At 43.4% G+C, this 22,800-nt stretch overlaps 1 protein-coding gene across 5 annotated transcripts in view; it reads right to left on the minus strand.

Annotated features, from left to right (window-relative positions):
• MTCL1 (microtubule crosslinking factor 1) overlaps positions 1-22,800 on the minus strand; it is a 111,310-nt gene that overhangs the window by 35,435 nt on the left and 53,075 nt on the right. Inside the window, exons 4-8 of one of the 5 annotated variants that reach the window (XM_075494384.1) lie at positions 17,505-17,564; positions 15,304-15,378; positions 10,186-11,511; positions 9,082-9,237; positions 870-962 (exon numbers count right to left, since the gene is read on the minus strand). In XM_075494384.1, the coding sequence (XP_075350499.1) occupies positions 870-962; positions 9,082-9,237; positions 10,186-11,511; positions 15,304-15,378; positions 17,505-17,564 (1,710 nt within the window). Of the gene's footprint in view, positions 1-869; positions 963-9,081; positions 9,238-10,185; positions 11,512-15,303; positions 15,382-17,504; positions 17,565-22,800 lie in introns of all 5 variants that reach the window. The other 4 variants (XM_075494383.1, XM_075494385.1, XM_075494386.1 and 1 more) reach the window with 4 other exon arrangements.

Consider the following 22,800-nt stretch of genomic DNA (forward strand, 5'->3'; position numbering starts at 1 on the left):
AGCTTCCAAAAAGCTTTCATGGCCAAGGCAACTAGGAAGGAAATCAATTTACTGGTTGCCTTCAAAAGCCTCCATGAGAAAGCTCCTACGGAGATCAACTGGAAATTAAAGCTACTTATGAAAAAACGGAGGGATACCACTTGGGCATAATGAGATTAGCTGGCACAAGGAAAAATGCTTTACAGTATGCAACAATTATGCTGAATTTAGTCTGTGAAGTAAATAAAAAGAAAACTTCAGTTAAGAGCCAAACAGCCTGCAAAAATTAGCAACAGATTTTTTTCGCTCTAGGAGCTAGAGATCACAAAACGATTGACTAATCTGTTCCAGCCTTCAAAAGAGCAGGGGGAGCCCATGTAACAAAATATGATTTATTCACCAGTTATGAATAAGAAGGTTGGAAGCATGGGGTACTGAGAAATACAAGAAAGTCCTGATTTGTGTCTCAGTTATGAGCATGTAACAACTCCTCTGACTGCAGAGAAGTGTTGGTTTTTCTTTGGGCCAGGAGGGGTCAGAATAAAGCACAGAGCCAAACTGTGCTCCCAGAGATCAAATGCACCTTTCCCCAGCTCACGGAGAGCTGAAGGGGCTGATATAATTCCCCATGCAGTATTTCACGTCTTTACCTCAACTGGCCCCACACACAGGGGAGGACAAAACTTCTCTCCACCAAGCACAGAAGCCAGATTCAAAGGGGCAAAATAGGCTTGAGTTTACATTTCCCCAACTTCCAGATTCTTCATTTACTCAGATGACATCAAACAGGCACAGCCATCTGGACACAAGTTCCCATGGTCGTGACAAACAAGGTCCACGCCACACATCATGGTCATGCGTCTCTCCCAGCAGGCAGGTTTCGTATTTACCTGGATGATCCTTTCTGTAAACTTTTCTTGCTCCTCTCGGTGAAGTCTCGTCTCCTGCTCAAGCTGAGCCTGAAGCTCCTGTATCGATACATTCTGTACAGGTAAAACATGGGAATCCCTGAGCTGATCAGCAGGACAAAGGGATAGGTTTAGCAGAAAATGTGTCTCCGTGGTGTAAAAAAAGGAAAAAAGAAAAGAACTGCAGGACAGACATCTGCACAACTCACGGTTATCAATAGTTAAAAGCAAAGCACAGTGTGCAAGCAAACAGCAATGCCCTAAATATGTGTGGGAATTTCCTGTGTGGCTCCTTCGGAAAACTAAAGCTGGGATGCTGATGTTACATGTTGGATATTCCCTTCAGGCCTCTGCTCTGGGTTTGCACTTGAGTAGCTGAGACAACACACCATCATGATGTTTGCCAGATGAGCTCCTAGTTACAGGATTACATATTTCGTGGTGTATTTCTTTATGATAATGAAAGCTATAAAATTTTAACATCTCTGCAGAAGATGCATCTAATGCATATATATCGAACCTAATTATTTATTCATTTGCAACACTCCTGATAGGGAAGTTAATGGGAGAGCATTTATTAAACCAACTAAGCATATAAGGTCCCTTTCTTCAGATACAGGACAGCTCTCTGCACAAGTCGACTTCATTCTGTGATTTCTACTCAAAATAATTACTCCACAAATGTCATGGTGATAAGCTGTGTGAGCCTGAGATCTGACCAAAATGCTTAAGTGTCTCCTCTTTCAGGTCCAACACTATTTTAATCTTCATGTTTTCAATTTTATGTTCTCATTAAGTTTGGCATCCCATCCACTTTACTTCTGAAAGTTACTTAATTCAAAAATAAAGACCTAAGAAGGCAGAGCCAGACCTCATTATTTATACTATTTTAATTAATCTTGTGGCACTTATATTCCTGATCAGAACTTTCTAAGCCCTTCATTTTGTGTCTCTCACATTGGAGCTAAAACTGATTTGTTTGTACAAAGGTGATGCTCGGCCAGATGCCGTCCTCTTCACATGTGTGACCACAGAAAACACTACAGCCCCACACTCCTACTTCCCAGAGTAAAGACGCATTTAAAAGAAGGGATCACTTCAGGCTTCGAAGCATAATCCCAAATTCTCTGCTGGCCGACGTCCAGCGTGCTCCAACCTCAGCAGCTGCAAGGATGTAACGCAGGTCGTGGGACTGCTCTTGGGGGCTGCATTGCTATTTCCTCTCCGGCATCAGCCCTGGCACCCATCTCCTCTCCCCGAGCACTCCTCCCGCTTCCCGAGAGCAAAACCAGCTGCTGCCACTGTTTGGGCCGTGGCAGCCCTTGCTGGGACGCTCTTGGTTATTCAAAAAGTATTTGTCACTGAAACAGATGCTCCTCTCCTCCTCTAGGGAAAAAGAAGATAAGGCAGATGGAAGGATCTCATAAACCACCCGCAGGACCATACTCTGCTGAAAAACGAAAGTCACCCAACATATACTTTCTGGGCCCTACCAGTTCTTTCTTTACTTCATTCACTTATTGACTTGTGCACGTCTGTTTTGTACCTGAGGAAAAGACACTTCCAGCCCTCTGAAAGGTACACGTAAGGTGACCAAGAGAACATTATCTGCCTTATCGATTTCATCTTACGCCTTAACATGTCTGCAGACATTTTGTATTGCACAAAGGCAAAAATTTGGTCTCACAAATAATTTGGAAAGAACTGCTTGCAATGGGATTTGCCAGTTTTGCACAATCATTTGTAAATCACCAGTTTAATTTTCTCATCCAATAAAGGAAAAACTACTGTCATCAGAAATTTCTGCATTCTTTTATTCTGATCAGGCTTCTTTACGAATATGGCAAATAATAACCAATGTACTAGTTATAGTACGTTAATAATTAATGTACCTAGTTAATTCAGGTGTGATTTTAAAAAATGTGTGTTCCTTCTTTTTATGAATTCAAAATCAGCCAAAATCATGCAAAGCTGATCTGGTGAAAACAGATACAACATGGCAACACTCTTCTGTTCGCAATAATCACTGATCTTAATATGCCTCTCTTTACAGTCATACGATTACACATTTAGATAGTTAGAAATATGGTTGGTCTTGGGATTCCTGAAACTGGAAGCTGAATCAGAGCAGCAAAAGTTACCAGGAAGGTAAGGTTTGAATTTTTCACTATTCACTTCACACTTGTGTTTTTCAATGAACAATGATTTGCTAAAAGATCATTTGTTCCACTTCAGACTAGTATTAATTGGAATCACATAGTTACATATATACTGACAACACCTTATGTCTGCAAAATCAGGGCAAGAAAATGATTAACTCATGCAATTTTTTGATAAACATGTAGCCCATGCAAAGCCAAGTTTCAGGAAACTTGGGCACTGGGATTATGTGATAACTGTTGGAATTACTAAGAGATTAAATACATCATAAAGGCAGATAGACTACTACATGCACGCTACACAGTGCAAATCTTTTTACAATTGCTTTGCCTCTTTAAGGATGATAGATTTTTATAAGCAGCAAAGTAAACGTGTTGAAAAGCAGTTAATGCATGAATGCAGAGCTGCACACCTTTTGCCTTCCAGTGCAACCTGAGGACTCTTCATAGTCCATAATTTCATATAATGTCATTTCTACCAGAAGCATTGGGATTAGTACTGCTCAGATCAAGGGAGATAAGGCTGCTTAAGTGCCTAACAGATTGCTGCTAAACATCTGGATCATGAATGAAGAAGGTGTAGAAATGTATCGTGATATTTGTATACGCAGTTCAGGTACCTGGCATTGCATTGATGGACGTCTATATGTTTATATGTGGATATCAGGCCCCTATCATGTAATCAGCAGGGTGTAGTTTGTGGCACGACTGTGGTTTGGTTTTGTTTTGGAAAACACCACTGCTACAAAATGGGCACAAAAGTTGATAACCTGTTAACTTCCATTCTTTGTCTCCTTTGTTCTCATAAACAAAGGCGCTACAGGAGGAACTGAAATCACCCCTAATGTGATGGCCACCACACAACGTACTGACACCACAGAAACAGATAGAAACTCACTGCAACAAGACATACAAACACACTATAATGGGAACTACAAGCTAGTGCTACTCCATCACAGTGCCACAGAAGCGGCTGCACTTCATCCACAGCTCGACACCAACCGACAATTTCCCATGAATCCCAATTCTTGCATTTCCAGATCCACTTCCACTCCCATTCTCGGACAGGCAGTGCCAAATCCTTCTGCCGAGTCCTTTTCTCTCACCTGTTATCACTCCAGAACAAGCTAATCCACATCGATGTCTTTACCTCAAGAGGATGTTCAGAGAAAAGTCATCCACGCTTTGGGGGCTTCACCAGCACTCCCTCATTGCACCGACCCCTTTCTGCCCCTCTCAGCGTGTTGAAGGCTTTTCAGGTTACTTTTCAGCTTGCACAATCCCACATTTCTGCCATGACTTGTTTTTACCATGTTGCCATGCACCATGAGGCACGCCTGGGTTTTACATGTCTGTTTTCTCCATTTTACATTAGCTAATTGCAATCTCAGTTTGCCTGCAAACTTAATCGGTTTATATGCAACGACTGTGAACATCAAATTTCATGGAATCTTTCTTTTTAGCCTTTTTTTTTTTTGCAGAAGGGATGGAGCAAAATAAGGCCTGAGGAGGCAGGGTAGAAAGATGCTCTGCAGCATTTGTGTGTAATTCCAGGAAGCCAAAAGATGAACATTTTATGCTGCTCACCTAACGCTATGCTATAAAGCTTCGATATTTGGACCTTACATTTGACTATGCAGTCTAAAAACTGCTACTTTTTCACATGTGACGGCTGACCATTGCATGCATACAATCAACCAGACCAGATAGGAACTTTGTATTACTTTTGTATTACTTTTGTATTACTTTTTGCAATACATGCAATACACATCTAACTGAATTCTCAGAGGCTGCTTCTGAAGATGTACTCTTCTCCTCACCCCTTAAAAATAAATTACATATATTCCATTTACTAGTGTACAATAGGCAGTTGTGTGGTTATTTGTCTGTGCTTATATGGAGAGTCCCTGATTTTGGGAAAACACAGAACACTTTGCTCCAAGTCTTTAAAAATCCATCTCATTGTATGGATAGTACACAAAGTCTCACTGAGTTCAGTTAGGACTGGGATATCCAGATTTACATCATAAAGGGTCTTTTAAGCCGTTATATTGTCAACCTTTACGGAATCTTGCATAGCAAGAAAGAATACAATTCATCAAAGTAAATTATTCTTGCTGCCCCTAATCTTGGTGGGAAGGAATACTGCCAGCACCAGTTTGTCTTTCTTCTTCCCACAACTTTGCATTGGAGGAACAGCGGACACTAAGAGATACAACTTTCTATGCGGTCCTCATTTGTTGGTTTTTTGGCTTTTTTTTTTTTTTTTAGAAGAAAGAAAAGTCACAATGTATAAAACATTCACTGTTTCCTTTCTGGAAAACAAAATCTTAAATCAGGGCAGGAGAAAAGGATGTAAAAATTTTCAGCACATGGCTGGGAGCTGCTGCAAAAGCCATCCAGCTGAAAAGCTCTCATGTGGAATTATGAAAATTGCACAGAAGGAGCACAGACACTCCAAAACCAGCTAAAAATATAACATTCAAAATATAGACCAAAATTCTCCTCATGTGTCTAAAATGAATCCATACAGAAGTTTTGATTTGAAGCAGGTGGTAAAGTGACTTACCTAACTTGCACATCAGTGTATCTGGTTGGTCCACACTTAACCCAGGTACTAACTTAGAGTAATAAAGATGTTTTATATATCTTATGGGTATGATAAGTAAGGAAAATGGATAAACAGATTAAGAATGACCTAGAAGAAATTATTCTTCAGTGTGAGCTCTTCCTACTTTATTACTAGACCTTGTGGAAGACTTGCTTTTTAAGACATCCTCTCACCTCTCTAGCCTACCTGCTTTTATTTCAATTCTCTGGTGACAACTTGTTCGTTTTAAGTGAATTCACTCCAGTGATTCTTTTTCCATAACCTGAGAGTGTCAGAGATTTTGTGGCATTTTTCTACACAGGAACAAATGTGTAAGTCCTTAAAAGCCGTGTATGAAAACAATCCAAATCTGAAATGCAAAGATGAGTGCTTTTGCCTTTGGCGATATATACTTACTCAGGTAAGGGCAGAACTGATACCCTCTGAAGGAACAATCAGAACTAGGAGATACAGCTCCATTTTAGAGCATCAGGTATCACATACTGCAACAAACTACATCTGGTCATTTGAAAGAGTGAAATTTTTCTTCTCCAGAATGTCTTCTTGTTTCCGAATAAACAGGAGGAGACTGCTTATGGAAGCTGCCCTTTGTTTATGGATATTCCATTGGTAAAAAGGGTAAAATTCACCAGACAAAAAATTATTTACCATTTTTCCCACTGGTTCCCATTTGTTGCCATAGTAATCCTTTGATTTGTGCCGGGCGTTTGCTCCATGAAGCATTGTGTTACCTTTCTTAGTTCCTCCCTGTCTTTTAGTCAGGGCAATTCTCACTTGATCACTTGCTTTTTCTTTGGATGGTAAAGAATTATTTCCCCCTCCCACCATAACCCGGCTCTGCTAAAATCATGAATAATGGATCGAACATCCACCCCAATGGGCTCCAACCTCCACAACAGCAGCTGAATGGCTTGTTTCAGCAAGAAAACAAAGCCCTGCTCTTAAGGCAATTTCAAGATATAATTTCCCTTGGACTGTGACTCTAACCCACTTCTTTAACATGCAAATACATTCTAATAACACTGTTGCACTAACAACTGCAATGCAAAGCCCAAACAAAGGCAGATGTTTACAGTTAGGCTACGGGGTAGTTTCAAGCACAAGTCAGTCTGCATTTATTGTATTTAATCAAACAATTAGGCTCCCACGATGCTCATTTTTAAAAATAGGAGAAATGGCTAAATGGAAGCTGCTCAGCATTGCTTGGGAAAATTTTCATTTAAAATTCAGTTTGGAAAAAATGAATTTAGAAAAATGGCTTTGCTTGCTTAAAAAGAAAACATTTGCCTCACTGATATGAAATGTGTTCTTCTCATGCTGCGAGTCCGTACACAGTGAGAAGATCATCAATCAATGTTATCCACTGGCCAGTGCATATATTTTTCACTTCATAAGTTAAAGCAGATAACGACTTACGTATAGCCATCTCTGCTGTGGGCACTGAAAGGTTTGAGTCTCCATCTGAAATATCTGTGGTAATAACAAAGCCCCCATGGTATTTGAATAATATTTTTTCCTGCTCATTCATCTGGCACAAAAGGAAACGGTAGTTTTCACTAGTGCAGTGTATGAAATTAAAAAAAAAGACTAAAAATGATACCATACAAAATTATTTGAAAGAATCTTCTGCTTCACTTGGGTTTGACTATTACAGATTATAAGATTTCAATTGGCTGTCCACCCACCAAACAGTTTCAGTGTAAAGCAGTGCAATATTCTTTGTTGCTTGAGTAAACCTGACCGAAACAACCACCTTAGTCTTCAACATTTTCTCAGGTTGGGCCATTTAAGCCCCAGCCTTGCTCACCTTCTGAGCACATCTGGACCTCAGCTGGATATTCTCTACCTTTCATTATAATTACTGGCTTTTTCCTTGTCAGGCTATGGTGTGAAAACTATCCATCCTCTGTTTAAACACAGTTTGCTGTACACGGTTTACACGTCATCCCATCCTGGGAGTGGGAAAAAAAAGATGTTGTGCCAAAATAACCCAAATTCCTAATCTTAATAGAGGGTTCGCATATACAGGACTTGATATAATAATGAGGCTGATCTATGGTAAGAGGGAATTAATAAAAATGACAAAATTTAAACCAAAATATTGTAAACATTTGCTGTGGTGATTTTCTGACCTAATCTACTGCAACTATTGACCAATACAATTGCAAAAGGATCCATGCTGAATGGCAAGGTTTCTCTACCTCATCGTCCCATTTCACCGCTGAGGAAGAAAAACTTTACCTTTCAGTGAGAGACTTACAGTGTCCTGGGTTTATCAGATATCCTTCCTGAGATTTATTATCACTGGTAAAAGTGAAACATTGGAAGAGAAGCTGCTGAACAAATTAATTATTCTAGTACGACCAAAACTCTGCACTGTCAGGATAGTTTAAAACAAACAAAACAAAACCAGCAAAGAATTACCTGTGTTAAGATGAAGGGCCACTCTCCCTTTGATATTCAATACAGCATCGTGCTGCTTGGCTACCAGCTGCCCTGAAGCTTTTTCTTCCTACCCCTGCTTTCTAGTGCTTGTTATCGCTTACTCACACACCCAGCTGTTCCAGCCAGCATTCTCCTTCTCCCAGACTCAATTAGGGGTTTCAGATATGCTAAGGTCTCTGCATGTGTCTTTAGAATTAAAAACATATTAAATCTCATCCCTCACTGGAAGCTACTCTAACCAGCACAGTTTCCAGGTAGATTTGCCTTCCCAGTGGCCAACAGAAAAGTTTTTCAACGCTCCAGCTCGCCTTTGTGGAGACAGATTAGAAATTGTTTTCTTCAGGACCAGTTGTAGTGTCGAACAAGCTATGTTCATGAGAAAGCAGCTAAGGAGATGTTTACTGAGGCTGATATGGCCTCTGCATGGATGAAGATTTAAATAAAAACTGATCAATGTTTTTGACGAATGGAAAAGTATTCCACAACCTGAACAACGGAGAATTCTGCTTTAAATAATGTTTTTTTGGAAGCTGCAGGGTGCTGTGTTCCCTGTTGAGAATCACCATGCACACCAGCATCAAACCCTCTCCTGTGCAGACTACTGCCAGGCAAAACGCAAAGCAGTCTCTATCTGTAGGCTTTCCAGATTTAAAATATCCAACAAGGTGAAACCTGGAAGCATGATCTCACATCAGCGATTACAACCTCTTCCAGAGATCTTTCGTTACTATACTCAATTGTAGTGGCTCCCTGAGCCGTATTTTCCCACTTAGCGAAGCTACTGGGGGCAGGGTGATGAGTCCAAAGTCAGGACCAATTTGCTTCTCTGAAACTGCAAGGGGGAAAAGAGGTCAACCACAAGTTTCACAACAGGGGTGCTGTGTTTGGTCCAATTTACTCCCCCAACCCCTGGCTTCTGTTACTCATCTCCTGGCTAAGGCAGCAGGAGGCAGTGAGTAAGATGGGCTGTTTTGCTGACCTCTAGACTGAAACAGCCCTTGTCTCCTGGCCTGTAGAGTTTAATGTCTCCATCAGCTCTGCGGTGTGGGTCGGTGGTGGCTCGCTGGTGGTGAATCTCTCGCTCCTCTCCACGATCTTGTTTGAGCTGCCACTCCATCTGATCCCTCAGTTTGGACTGTTAGGTGCATGGGCGGTTTATAACAAAAAAACAAAAGGACAGGAGGGAATAAAGAAAACAAAAATGGGTAAGGTAGACGACTGAAATACTACAAGACAAAGAAAAGCGTGAACAGAAAAACCAACTTAAATACAGTGGCATAAGAAAGTGAAGAGAACAAAACCAAAATGAGGATGAGCAAAATGATGGGCTGAAACATCTGAAAAGCAAAAAAGAGAAAGAGAGGAAAAAAGAATGCAAACACTGGTTATGAGGCGCATGCAATGAGGATGCATGAGTCAAACCAACAGCAAGCATACAAGTCATGAAGGATACGGGACACAAGGCTCTTCCTTCCTTACTTGTGCTGTGCAGAAAAGCCATATCCAGTGTGGCAGCTGTGGCAGTTTAGGCATGCGCCCATGGGCAACGCTTTAGGCAAGGCAGTCCTTCGCTGGCTACAGAGCTTCTCACTCGCTGCTCGGTTAGGGGAGTGAGCTGTAAGCAGGCTTTTCAAAACACATCACTTAGAAAACTGCGTTTGGTTGGGTTCTTTTGGCAAGGCTTTTGAGAACACGCCTGACCCTTTTACGAGAGAGCATAATAAAGACCTCCTCACATTTCTTAGCAAGGCTGCTAATTTACATTCATCAGAATTTTAGTTTTTTTAAATTAATCTCCTCTTTCACAGGGAAACACTGCTGTTACAGACAAAAAGAAGACAGATCTCTATAGCACCAGTGGATTAGCCTTTTTGCCACGAGGAACCGCCTCTGAATCAAAGGAGTTGTGCAAACCAACAAAAGAAAAAAACCTATAAAGTGTTTGTTTAACGTTACACACTTCAATACATCGCGGGTCTGAAATCATAACAAAGCAGCCGAGAGGAAAATTAGCTCTAGGGTAGCGATGCCAGCAAGAAAGAGAAACAATAAACAGAAAGAAGGGAAACAAGGGCCGACCTACCTGGAAGTCGGTGATTAACTCCTTCCCCAGGTTACCAATGGGAGAGTCTCGAGACATGGACGTCATTGTGGATAGAAAACTGGAAGACTCTGTGAGATGGGGAAGAGGGGAGAGGTCCTCCAGCTGCTCCTTAAGGCCCTCCCCAATGTGATCAACCTTCTCCAGGAAGGTCTGCAGCTCCTTCCGGAAAGCTTTCATCCTGGAGTTGATGGTGTCCAGAAGCTCCGGTTCGTGCTTATCTTCTGCCCTTTCCTCACCACTTTTGAAATCCTGCTCGGTGGATGGGCTGCTGGTTACGTGCACCTTTGCGTCATAAATCAAGCTGTCCGTATCAGTGATAAGGCGGTCTACGGTCCTTTCGAGCCGCTCAGCCTCGCGTTTGATATTAATTAAAGACTCGGTGTCCTCTTTCACTCTCATGAGCTCGGCGGAGCACAGGTCACTGACTTCCGATGGCTTCCCGCTCCCAAAACCCGACGTCTTCTCATAAACTTCTTCAGAGTCGCTCTCGCCCCCGATGGGCCCCTCTCTCTTTGGCTGGGGCGGGCGACCCTCTTCGCTGTCACTCTCCTTCTTCCCAGCATCGCTGTCGGCATCGCTGTCCCTGGGGCTGGAAGTGCGCAGGCCCAGGTGAGAGGCAAGATCATAACGCTGGACATTGGACATCAGAACCCTGTTCTCATACTGGAGCTTCATCACTTTCCCGCTCAGCTCGTTGATTTGCAACCTGGCTGACTTCAGCTCCTCTTGCAAAGTGCCGCCGCACTTGGACGCCGCGTCGTCCAACCAGCCCGGCTCCTGGCCTGGCTCAAACTTGAATTTGTTCAGCTCGTTCGTTAGCTGCTTGTTGTGATCCTCGATTTCAGAGATCGACCGCCTCAGCAGTTCTGCTTCCTCTTCCACGAACTGCAGGTGCCGGCGCAGCTCCGTGGCCGACTCCACAGAGTCGCCGTAGGGCGAGGTAGGAATGCTTGAAATGTGGTCCCTGCTGAGACACTCTTTTTCGTACTGGCACCTCATATCCTCCATCTCAGCTTTAATCCCCCTGTTCTCCACCTCCAGTTCCACTATTTTTCTGCCCAGTATGTTGGCTTCCTCCTCCACCAGCTTCAAACGAAGCTTCAGCTCGGCCTCCCTGGTGCTGGGTGGGCCCCCTGCCTCCCCAGTAGGCAGGGGACTGTCCACGTCTCCATAGATGGACTTGTACTTCTGGAGCTCCTGCTCCAGTTCATCCTTCTCCCTCCCCAGTTTGGCCATCTTCTTACGCATTAGCGCTGCTTCCTCTTTGGCAAACTGGAGCTGGCACTTCAAATCAGCGCTGTCCTCCTGCCAAGAATAATCACCCCCCCAAAGCTTATATTAGAAGCAAAATCAGTTGCTCACCTTCCAAAATCTCCACCTCCCCACCTTCTGAGCTGTATCTGTTAGGTATGCAAACAATACACAGACAGAGCTGCGCAAACCACACGGTTGACACATTTCATGGCTTGGTCCTGGTTAAATTGGCAAAGCAGCTTGACCAGAGTCAGAGGGGAAAAAAAAAGTCAGTGTGCCAGTGCAAGTGTTCAGTGATGCAAGAGTGCCAGCACAATGCTTAGTTTTTCTCAAATACTGAGCAAATTTTGTGGAAAATGAGAATGACTCAAATGAAAAGGTGCTGTGATTTGTTGGCACTTTCTGTTCCATTTATGTTTAATGATACATTTGCTCCCTTTTAGCATCACGAAACAAAGACTACTCAGATGAATTTGCTCATTGTAATCCCAAAGCCCGGGCTTCTTCGGCTAGAAAGCACAAAAAGAGTGTGCTAAGATGCCTGGGTGCCTTGCAAAGTGAAGACTTTAATTACTGGATCTCTCAATGCTGTGAGCTAGCCGGAGTGCCTAACTCGCTTTCTGAATAGGAAGCGCTACTGTTGTCTCAGCTGCTGTTATTATTAGGATGGACCGGATTGTGATCCCTCTTTCTGGTATGGACAACTGTTCACATGGGAGATTGGTGAAAACATGTGAAAAAGGAAAGAAAAATTCATTAAACCGTAGTTACATCCAAATCCGTCCCATGTGAAAACCTGCGTTTTCCAGGAAGCACCAGGGTATTAAATGAGAGTAGGATTTTTTTCTGTGTGTGTTGGGCATTTTAAAGCACTGCATCTCAACTCAAATGAAAACTCCAGTGCGTATTGTGCTGCAATAAGAGACAAGGTTAAGTAAATTCTAAGCCGATGAACAATTTCTTTGCGTGAATCACTTTCATGAATTGTCATGGAGATACAGGCACTTGGCCTCATAAGAGACACATTTATCAGCATTAGCAATATAATGGAAGGCAGGCTTTGAAAGATGATCTCTCGAGACAGCAGATTTCATCATTGTTGGTAGGCCATGTGGACATATGTGCAATTATCTATGGAAACTTCATTTTGGTCTCCGGAGCACTGTTATCTTTCACAAGCACCATTTTGTTATAATTCCTAACAATGGCAACCAAATCCAGAAGAAAACATGACTGACTTTAATTGTTCACCCAGATCAGGCTATTAAAAAAATAAAAAGATTTACAAAACTAATTATGGCTCAGCAATCTGAGGAAACGATTTAATTTCTAAAGCACACATCCTTGCACATTGGTAATGGTGTCTTTTATGTTACCCAGATTAATTTCGCCCCATTCTATTTAGATATATACTAATTATGTCTTAATTTCAGCTATTAATACCAGAACAGCCACAAAAGTAATTGGTTGTATACTTCTGAACTCAAGTCAGCTTTCTTACCGATTCCGCTTGGTGCAGGCTGGAGCTTTAAAATATTAAATAGTAAAAAAGTTCTCCTAAATGTTAATAACATGATAGAGGTAAAAAATAGCCAAAGTTTCTGTTAATGTGGGGTTTTCAGTGACAACCAGGAGTCAAACACAACTGCAATCAGTTGATCCGTTGACTGACTAAAACCCTGGTCATTGTGTTTCTGGCACCAGAAATGTGAGTTTTCTATGAATACAATTGAGGTGCATATAATTGATTAGAAGCGGAGCCTCTAGAAGATCGGCTTTCTTTCCTCTCTATCATCTCCTCACATACACACACCTCTTTTTCACACATAGATTTGCAAATTGCTTTTCTCTTTATAACTCAAAACTGCAAATTAAGTATCAGATTTAAACCTGGCAAAACTCCAGGCAGCCTCCACTGGAGTCACTCTGAATTTTGGTTGCTCTGGCTGGATAAGCTGTATGATTAAAGTGTCATCTTTGGTCAGGGCTGCACAAGACATTACCTTTGTTTTTCCTCTCATCGAGAATCAGTTTACCCCTGCAGCTGTAGGCTTTACTTTTAGGGAAACAGAAAGATCACAAGGAAGGTTACATCCAGACCAGTGCTGCGCTTCAGAGCTCACAGGTGGGGTGATCACTCCAGTTTAAAATAAATCTGTTAATAGCTAGGAAATAATCGCATCTGACATTTTCCTTACTCTGTCTTTGTAAGGCAGCATTTTTCCCCGTGCTTCTTGCCTACCTTTGGCTGCGAGAGCCCAGCCATCAGTGGCACTAGCTGGTGCCTCGCCCCTCCCTGGCTGCAGGCAGCCGGACCCATGCCGGTGGGGAAGGGCCAGCCCGCCCGCAGCCCTCTCCCCCGGCTGGGAGCACCAGGGGCCAGCTCCTCCCCGGGGGCAGAGCGGGCTCCAGCCTGACACCCGCTGCTGCCTTTCAAGCAATAGAAATAAGTCACCGAGTTGCACTCGGGACAAGGCACTCGGCATTTTGAAGCTTTGGAAGAAAAGGGAAAGGCTTCGATGGGCTTGGGGTCAGCGCCCCAATGTTTTTGCTTGGCATCGCTGCACGACTCAACGCGTCTGCGGAGTTAGCGCGTTGTTATAGCAGGACAAAACCACCGTTAACTTCTTATACCGGCATTACTTTATTGCTAGGCTTTGTCTACGGAAAAAAAGGATCACATTTGTAGGTTTTGGTTTCTGCAAGAGCTGAAACAAACAAGATTTTTTTCATTAAACAAACACAAGCCTCATAAAAAACAACAGAGCTGATGGATGTTAATCTCGCCTACTAAATATGGATCCCGTCTGGAAAGGTGAGAAAGCTTTAGATCTTCCCCGCTTCTCTGCTAGGGAACATGACTACTGAAAATCCCATTCCCCCGACAGCTTTTTTCCAAAGGAAAAGAATGGTCAGGAGAGATTTATCAGCCAGATCTAAGCATGCCAGAAGGGTAGGACTCCAACCTTCATGCATCTGTCCCTCTGAAACTTTGTGTACAGAAATATCAGTGGTTTCTTGATCAGTTGAAACCGAGTAGAAACAGCAAGAGGGTGAGACACCCACACAGGCAAGTAGAGTTTTGACATATAAGGCAAACTAAGGAGAGGCCAAATCACCAAAATTAAGAATAGTTCATTATTAGTTAAAGCGTGAATGAAAAGAAGGGGGGGGGAATACAGTCTTTCCACCATTTTGGAGGAACAAGAGGCTCGAATCCCAGGGGCTGAAAGCTAGGCTACGGCACAGCCTGACACTATTTCATGTCCAGTATATGTGGACGCCTTCCTGTGTACGTAGGGCAGACTGTATAGAAAGAAAAGAAGGAACGAGAGTGCAAAAATGTTCCGTCAGTCCTGGTGCTAGTCATGGGCTTTAAGAGATCATTAAGGATAAATGGGAACTAATGATTACTGATAGTGATTATTTGCATGCAATAGCATCACAGCTCTGCATGGCACTTCAGAGGGATGTTAATGGAAAAAAAAAGCAGAAAGAAAAAACCCAGATCCCTCCCTACAGAGTCTGCAGTCTAATTTAGACAAATGTAGAAGGTGGAGATAAAGAAATGAAACGTAAAGGAAAGAAATGAACTTAAATTCATTATGCAATGTAAACGATGTGATGAGAACGAAGAGCTGATCAAAAATCCCCAAATATGATATTTCTTTTCTGGCAAGAAGACACAAAGATAGATAGAGTCCAGCGCCATCTCCTCCACCACCACCACCGGCTAAGGGAACTGCCAGGCAGAAGATGGGTAAGCGGTTTTGGGGTTGCAAGTCTGACGACAGGGCAGTACGACCAGCACCCAAGCATCTGGCTGAGTGCCAGCACTCCTACCTTGCGCTGGAGAACCACTTTTCTTTGTGTTTTGCCTGGTGCCTGGTATTTTCCAAGAAGCTCCGTTTTGCAATTCTGCTGAATAAAAACTTTTTTTCTTCAGTACTGCTAGAGGCGGGTAAGCGCTGCTGTGAATTCTGCTTTTACACGACTTCAAGACAATCAATTTCACAGGTATTATTTACTCGGTGTGCCCTGCGGTGGGTGCGATGTTCCAGCTAATTTTCGTGATGAGCTCCCAGTGAGTAAAAACACCAGTCTTGCCATATGCTATACATATCTGTAAGCATGCGGATGCACAGAATCTAAGTTTGTGGTTGCTTTTCACAAAACATGTAATGGATATTTGAACTTATTTTAGGTATTTAGCTCTGCTGTCCCTGAAGAGCAGTGTTTTGAACCTCCCGGGCTGTGTCTGTACTAACCCCTTTGGGCCATGCCACAGCACCTGGTGGCTGTTTGACCAGGTTGGGGACTTGCTGTGGTGCGCTCTGGTCTCAACCAGCACATACCTCTGAAGGGATACCCGGGTTTGCAGACAGCTCTGGATAGCACCCTAGAGTTGGGAGATAGCTAGGGCATGCACCTATAGGCTGGGCCATGTCAATATATAAGATTGTTTCTCAGTCTTTCCTACCCTAAAGAATTGCTGAAGAAAACTGAACGGCCACCTTGCACAGCGCTGTCGCAATGGTTTTCATTTTCAAGCCCAAATCCTTTGCTTGCCTGAGTTACGATGTGTGTATACAGTGTAAAGGGTTTTTTTTTCCCCGGGTGGTTTCCGGGATCACTTCCCCACGTTGTGAGTGGGGAAGTGCTGACCCAGGGTTACTTGGATAATTTTGTGAAGTCCTTTTTAAGGCTTTCCAAGGCAAACTAAAGCTGCTGTTAATGCCTGTGTTGGGGCGGAGGAAGCAAGCATAAGGAATCCATTCCCTCTACCACTCTGTATTTCCAGGAATGAGGAAAGGAAGGACAGTGCTGCCCACAAACTCTGGTGGACACAACCCTGCCTTCATGTAGCTTCATCTGTAATCTGCATGTGTGTGGGCATGTATATGTGTGTGTATATATATATATATATATGTGTGTGTATATTTCATCGATGTATTTTACAGACTTGCAGAAAAACAAACTCTCTGACCTGACTGACGACTTAAATAATTCTCCGTAGCAGGCGCTGCAGGCAGACAGCCCAGTGCCCCATTTTAAGGTCTGATTAAGCCGTGCTTGTATTGGCTTGGCAGGGACGCTTGGTCTGCTGTGTCCTGGGAAAGCAGGCTGCAGCCCCCGGCCACCACGAGCCCCTGGTCTGCCCACCCTACCCACTCAGCTGCCTGCCCTACCCACTCAAGTGCAAGACACTGTAATGATTTATTACAGCTATTATTACAAATCAATGGATTTTAAGACTCCATGGACTCAGAGAAGACCTCTAGGGTCTCGGTTGCGTACACTGAGCCTGCCGAGGGGGCAGCAGGGGAGGTGCAACCTTTCTCTAATGAAGGCACGATGTCGCTCTTGGCTCCTTTCGCAGAGAGGTGAAACACTATCCCCATCTCTCCGGCTATAAACAGTAACTGTACGGGTGCTGGGAAGAGCTTTAACTCCTACAGTCAGCACAACAAGCAGAGGAAACCGGGCAGACTGCTTCCCCCGAGAAGGATCAGCCTACGGGATTTCAATAAAACCGGTGTCCAAAGGGAGATGGAGTGGGTAGCGTAGGCTCTGTGTTCTGTCTCAGCCTGGGGGAGCACAAGTCCACATGCTGCCCGCCCCGACACCAGAGAGAGATCAAACCCGGGGCTGCGACACGAGAGCTCGCGAGGTGTCGTTGCAGTGTGTCAACCACATTCCCTGCCAAGATGCTCATTAGCACAAAATCTTTGGCACCATGTATAAATTTAGTTAGTCCCTAAGCTGCGATCCAATTACTTTGTGAGGCAAGGTGATTTTCTCTTCTTGTAGAAAACCTGCAGCCTGAATCTATGGATACAAGCACGAGCCCAAGAAGCTGCACGGTTTAGAGATCACACTTGTGTCCTAAATTGCTTCTACATTATCTCTGGGAGGTCTCAGTAGATTAAGACCTAATTGCACTCTAGTTAATGTGCCTGATGGCCCTGTCAACACCCGTAAAAAGAAATTTGGAGTTTTATCATGTACTTTTGCTCCAAGTTGCATGTTCTTGAAAACCATACCTGGGTAAATGCCTTTTTTTCTTTGTGTATTTCTCTGCTGCCTCTTCTCTTCAGGGAACTCTGCAATAGAAGCAATGCTGAGTTACTGATAAGCTAAACACAAAGCCTGCAAGTTTGGCAGGGCTCACCACCATAAAAGTAACTGAGAATTCTCCTGAGCAGCTAGGGATTTAGTTTTTTGTATTAATCACTAAAAAAACAAGATGATCAGGGCCTTGTCAGTGAATTTTTCAATGCACAAAATTTCCCACCAAAAAAAAAAAGGAGTAAAATTAGTTAAAAGTTCACAGAGGGAAAAACCCCACCCTCTTTTCTTCTCTGGACCACCACAATTTTTGGCAAAACTTTCTTTCTGCATGGGGCGATGATTTATGTTTGATTAATCCAGGGCAGAAGTCCAACAATGTTACTCACAGTAGATGTGAAACACATTGTGGAAGCCTCAGAGGAAAGCAACCCCCCAAAAAAAGGGAAGGACATTCATGTTTAAGCTATATGGCGTAACATTATTAGTTAATCTGGGCTAGCAAATATACTGAGGAGCCCAGACAAAGACCAGGTAATTCTCCAGGTATTTCTGATTTTACTTTATAAATCAGATTTGATTGGCTTTGCAAATCTTTATATCCCTTTATAAGCAGGTTTTTTAAGACATGGAAATGACGGCACCACCACTGCTTGGTTTTCAGAAACCTCTCAACACCCAAATGGAAAAGGACAGTTTTCCTGAGGAGCGGGAGGTGGAGCACCGTCAGGACGTTACCAGTGTTTGCACTGACTTGTGTCTCAGGACCAAGTTCAAACCAGTGTGAGCTGGGTCTATTAGAAAAGGCATAAATTTGACTTTTGTAGGTGGAAGTATCAGAGGGGACCGATAGTTATTAGGCAAAAAAAGGGGGATGCTAGGAACTACGGAGTCATTTGAATTCAAAGCAAGCCGTATTTGTGCCCAGAGCCTGAAGGCTGATTACTCCCCAGCAATCACCCTGACATTGTGGCCTCTTTTGTTTATTACTCCTGTTTATATTTGCTCTGCGGGGAACAGTTTCCAGCTGAGGCGAAGCCCGGGCTGTCACGGGCTTGCCCACAGCATGCTTCTCCTCTGGCCCATGTGATGGAGCAGCGTGCCCGGACCAGTGCCAGCTCCCGCGTCCGATGGGCTAAATCCTGGTCTCTGTAACCCACACTAACCCAGCGCTGCAAACCACGAGCCCAGCGAAGAGGAAGGGAAAGGAGGGAGAGGCATCCTGTTAATTAGCTAAGTCCAGTCTCGTGCTCGGCCATCAGCTGGCAGAAAACACGACATGAGCTCGGGGACAGGCGCGCACACCCCATGCAAATCCTAACCAAAAGCTTTCCGCGGCTTTGTGGTTTCTGACTGTTAAGCTATGCAGCTACTGCAAATTATAACTATTGCACGCTAAGACAAATCTCTCCTTCTGCTCTTTGTTATACATAGTTAAGTAGTTAAAACCCATTCATACGCGGCACCATATGCCCAAGACATACTACAGTTTATTTTTTGCTAATCTGCTCTCTACTTTAATCCAGTGATTTCCTATAACTAATGAAGCTGAGTAAGAGAAATGGGGCTTTTCGAATACTGAAACAGTTTAATGAAAAAAGACTTTAAACAGTAAAAACATCATATGAAAACCTGTTACACAAGCTTAGCCAGGATAAACAGTTACTGTTTTCTCTCTCTTTTTTAAATGTGGTGTTATTCTGGAAACAGCTATGTAGCTGAAAGCAGTCAGCAGTCAGCAGCATCATGCCCCAGCATGTGAGACGGGTCACTATGGTTGAAGAGATACAGGGCATAGCCCTGGCCCTCACACTTTTCTGTGTGACTTCAAGCAAGAGTAGCTTGAACAAGAGGAGGTTGTCTGGTTACTGCATTTGATTTGCAAGTTCTTAGAGTCAGGGATGAGTCTACCAATTTCTGTAGAGGCCTCAATGCATGACTGTAGCAAACAGCTACCAAGCATGCTAGAAATGCAAAACCTTGTGTCAAATCCTAAAACCCTTCTGCTCTTCCCTATAAGTAAAAGGTTACACTTAGACACATCCAACTGGAGAAGCTAGGGGATATAAACACACGGGCTACGCTGTGCACGAGAAAGTAATAAAGCCTTTGCTCTGTTGTACAGGATAATACTTGGAAAGTAAGGGGAAAGGAATTAAAATTTAGGTAGGAGACATGGATGACACACTGAGAAACAGGCAGGTAGCGATCTGGCTTTGGAAGCTGTAAGCTCCACTCCTCACTGAAAAAATGGATTTCACAGATCCAGACTAACAAGTTTGTAACATATTGCCCTAGATGGAGCCTCTATTTAAGCATTTTCACACTGTCCTGATTGGATTTGCGTAAGAACAACCTTCTGAGCAGTGCTCAGCTGGGAGAGTGCTTTGTATTTCCATAACGCTGAGACTCAACCTTAGGCTGAGTCTGTCCTCAGTGTAAGAAAAAGAATGGGATATTTCCCTCTGGGGGCTACCAGTGGATTAAGGGAGAAAGCCCCCTTCCACGTGCCAGTGGAGGACTAGAAACACAGGCATGGCAACAAGCGACTGCCTGCCCAAACCCCCCTAAGCCCTATATGAGAGCAAGGAAAGATCTCCATTTCACCACTGTGGGACCAGGCTGCATGTGTGTATGGAACACCAACCAATATAGCTGATACTTCAGTAGGACTAAGGGCAGAGTGTGCTGCTGCAAAAAGAAGTAGGTGGAACATGCTACAAGCTTAAATGGTTTAAAATGTAAAAAGGTGCACTAAAGGAGCATTTCTCTTTGATGTACAGGAGATCAGCATCAGAAACTGATGTGAATTAATGCTAGAAGGAACATTTCTATACTACTTGTTATACTCAAGAGACCAACCAGAGTTGGCCATCTACCAAAAAGTCTTTCAATGATGGTTAAACAAGATTTTATTATTCCTTTGGTTAACACAGTCTCTTAGGAAAGAGGTTACTAGCTGGACATTTTCTACCTTCACAGTTTCACTGCAGTTTGTTGCTGTACCTCTTGGCTACCAAGGAGAGCTAATATATGGGGGTAATAAATTGCCCGGTGTTTTAAAAGTTAAAACTTCCCAAAAGATTATTGGATGTAGTGACTACAGTATTAACAGCAGCAAGAGACGCAATTATTTTCACTTTCCCTAGGAGCCTAGCACGGATAGGAAGAGACAATTTGTGTCTTTCGGTGAATTCCATTTTTAACAGGTCCAAGAAGAGTCCTGCAAACGGAGCAGTGAGAGCGAGACTACCCGCATGGGGAACAGCAAGCAGGAGTCAATGCACTGGAATTAGAGGTTGAGCAAGACATGGAAATAAAGTTTGAGTTAAGAGCAATCATACATGTAAACACATGATATGCCCCCAGTTTTCATACTGAGGCAAGTGCTGAGTAGGATGAGAATAGAGCTATGAACAGGCGGCAGTAGAGAAGGACCTGGAAAATCAGAGGAGAGCCAAGCGTCCCTAAGAGCTGCCAGCCTGTCACTTTAGTCACTGCTATTAAGAGGAGCAAGTCATTTTGGGTGCAGTCTGGCATCTGCAGGCAAGCATGGGCTTGCTATCATATGTGCATCAAACTGAACCTGCAAAATCAAGTAGTCAGCCATTGAAGTGACAATGTCTGCAACTTAAAAACAGAGAGGCTGGCTTGGAAAGTCTGGCCCTCAAGGCATTTTCTATCACTGTGATGCATGAGGAATTACTGGGGCTTATGAGCTGTATAAATAATGTTCCGTGCGCAACGATGGCTTGCTACCGATTGCTTTGAAATGGATAATCACAATTTTCATTTGCATTCATTAGAAAACACTGCCTGTGAGAGATCTGACAGTACTTTAAAAAAAATATATGCACGAGTGACCAAATCCACTTGCTCTAAATACAGCAGTAGGTGAAGCAGACCGCTTTCAGATTACTGGTATCTGCAAGACTAACAGCTTCAGTTGCACATTGGCATTTCATAATAAGAGATAACTTCTTGCTAGCTGTTGACCCCCCTCATGTTCAAGAAGGAACAAAACATCCAGAGAGATATAATCTCTGCCCCACAGTACGTGACTCATTGGGAGATCTTGCCAATGGACCAACTCTTTCATAGCGGTTACTCTCCAAGAAACACCAGTGATTTAAATGAAGGTAATTCTGCTTGGCATGGATGTGAATCGGAAGAAAACCAGATCCACTTGTAACAGATGGTCAGAGGTGGATTTATCCCCAAGTGATGTAAACCAGCATTCGTTAACTGCATTGGTAATCACTGCTCAGGAACGCCCCACTGCAAGCATTTTCCAGGCACTGTGCAGGACCGCATGGGAAGATTATGGCAGAGGATGAAAAAAGCAGGGGATCGCTGTGCTCCTTCTCCGGCAACCCCCCCTCCGCACAAATCCAGCACCGCTGGCCACTGCAGGCAGTTTCCCTCTTAACTTTTTGCAGCTTCGGACTTGCCAGACCCATTTGCGGGGGTGCATGATTCCCCTTCATCTCACTGCTTCAGAGCTACCCCTGCTTGCCCAGTCTGGTAGATAAAGAAAAAACCCTTTGCGCAGAGCTCTGTCACTCCCAAACCACTAATGAAAAAACTCTTCTAACAAATGCAGCACTGAAAGAACATGACCAGGACCTGTTTCTTTAGGAGAGGCAGCTTTCAGCTATCACACAGCAGCTTTCTGAAATCTCCTTCCCAGTACTGTTACCTGCCCATTTGGTGAAAAGGAAGCATTTCCTCTTCCTGTAGCAACATCCCTTTTTTGAATGGTAGGACAGGGTGGCTTTCCATTCTTTCTTGAATGTGTCTCTGTGCCTGAAGCGTCTCTAAATTCCAAGTACCCAAGTGAAGTTTTGCTTTGCTGCCATCCCGTGCTTCTGTATTACAACAGCTGCGCAGTGAAAGTACGGCGGCAGCTTTTTCCATGTGGACTCTTGTACATATCTATGGGATGGTTAATGCAACTGGAAAATACAATGAAATTCTAATTGCTTTTCAATTGCTGTAGGCCCTTGAAAAAGATATCTCACCAAGCCCTGATAAAGCTGGGTTTGACGCAAATGATCTATATCTGCATTCATTCCCATGTGTGTTTCATTTACCAGAAACCTCTAAATACTGCGATATTCATCGTTCACATGACCTAGCAAAGCAAGCCATGCCCGAAATATCATAAGCATTACAATTCAGGAAAAAAAGCCATCCCTTGAGTAAAAAAGCACACTAGCTTTCAGCACCAGCTTAAATTTCCCTAACACTGCATTACTCTATTGTGCTAAG

This window comes from Mycteria americana, chromosome 2 (assembly GCF_035582795.1).
Source record: "Mycteria americana isolate JAX WOST 10 ecotype Jacksonville Zoo and Gardens chromosome 2, USCA_MyAme_1.0, whole genome shotgun sequence".
NCBI classification, from domain to species: domain Eukaryota; kingdom Metazoa; phylum Chordata; class Aves; order Ciconiiformes; family Ciconiidae; genus Mycteria; species Mycteria americana.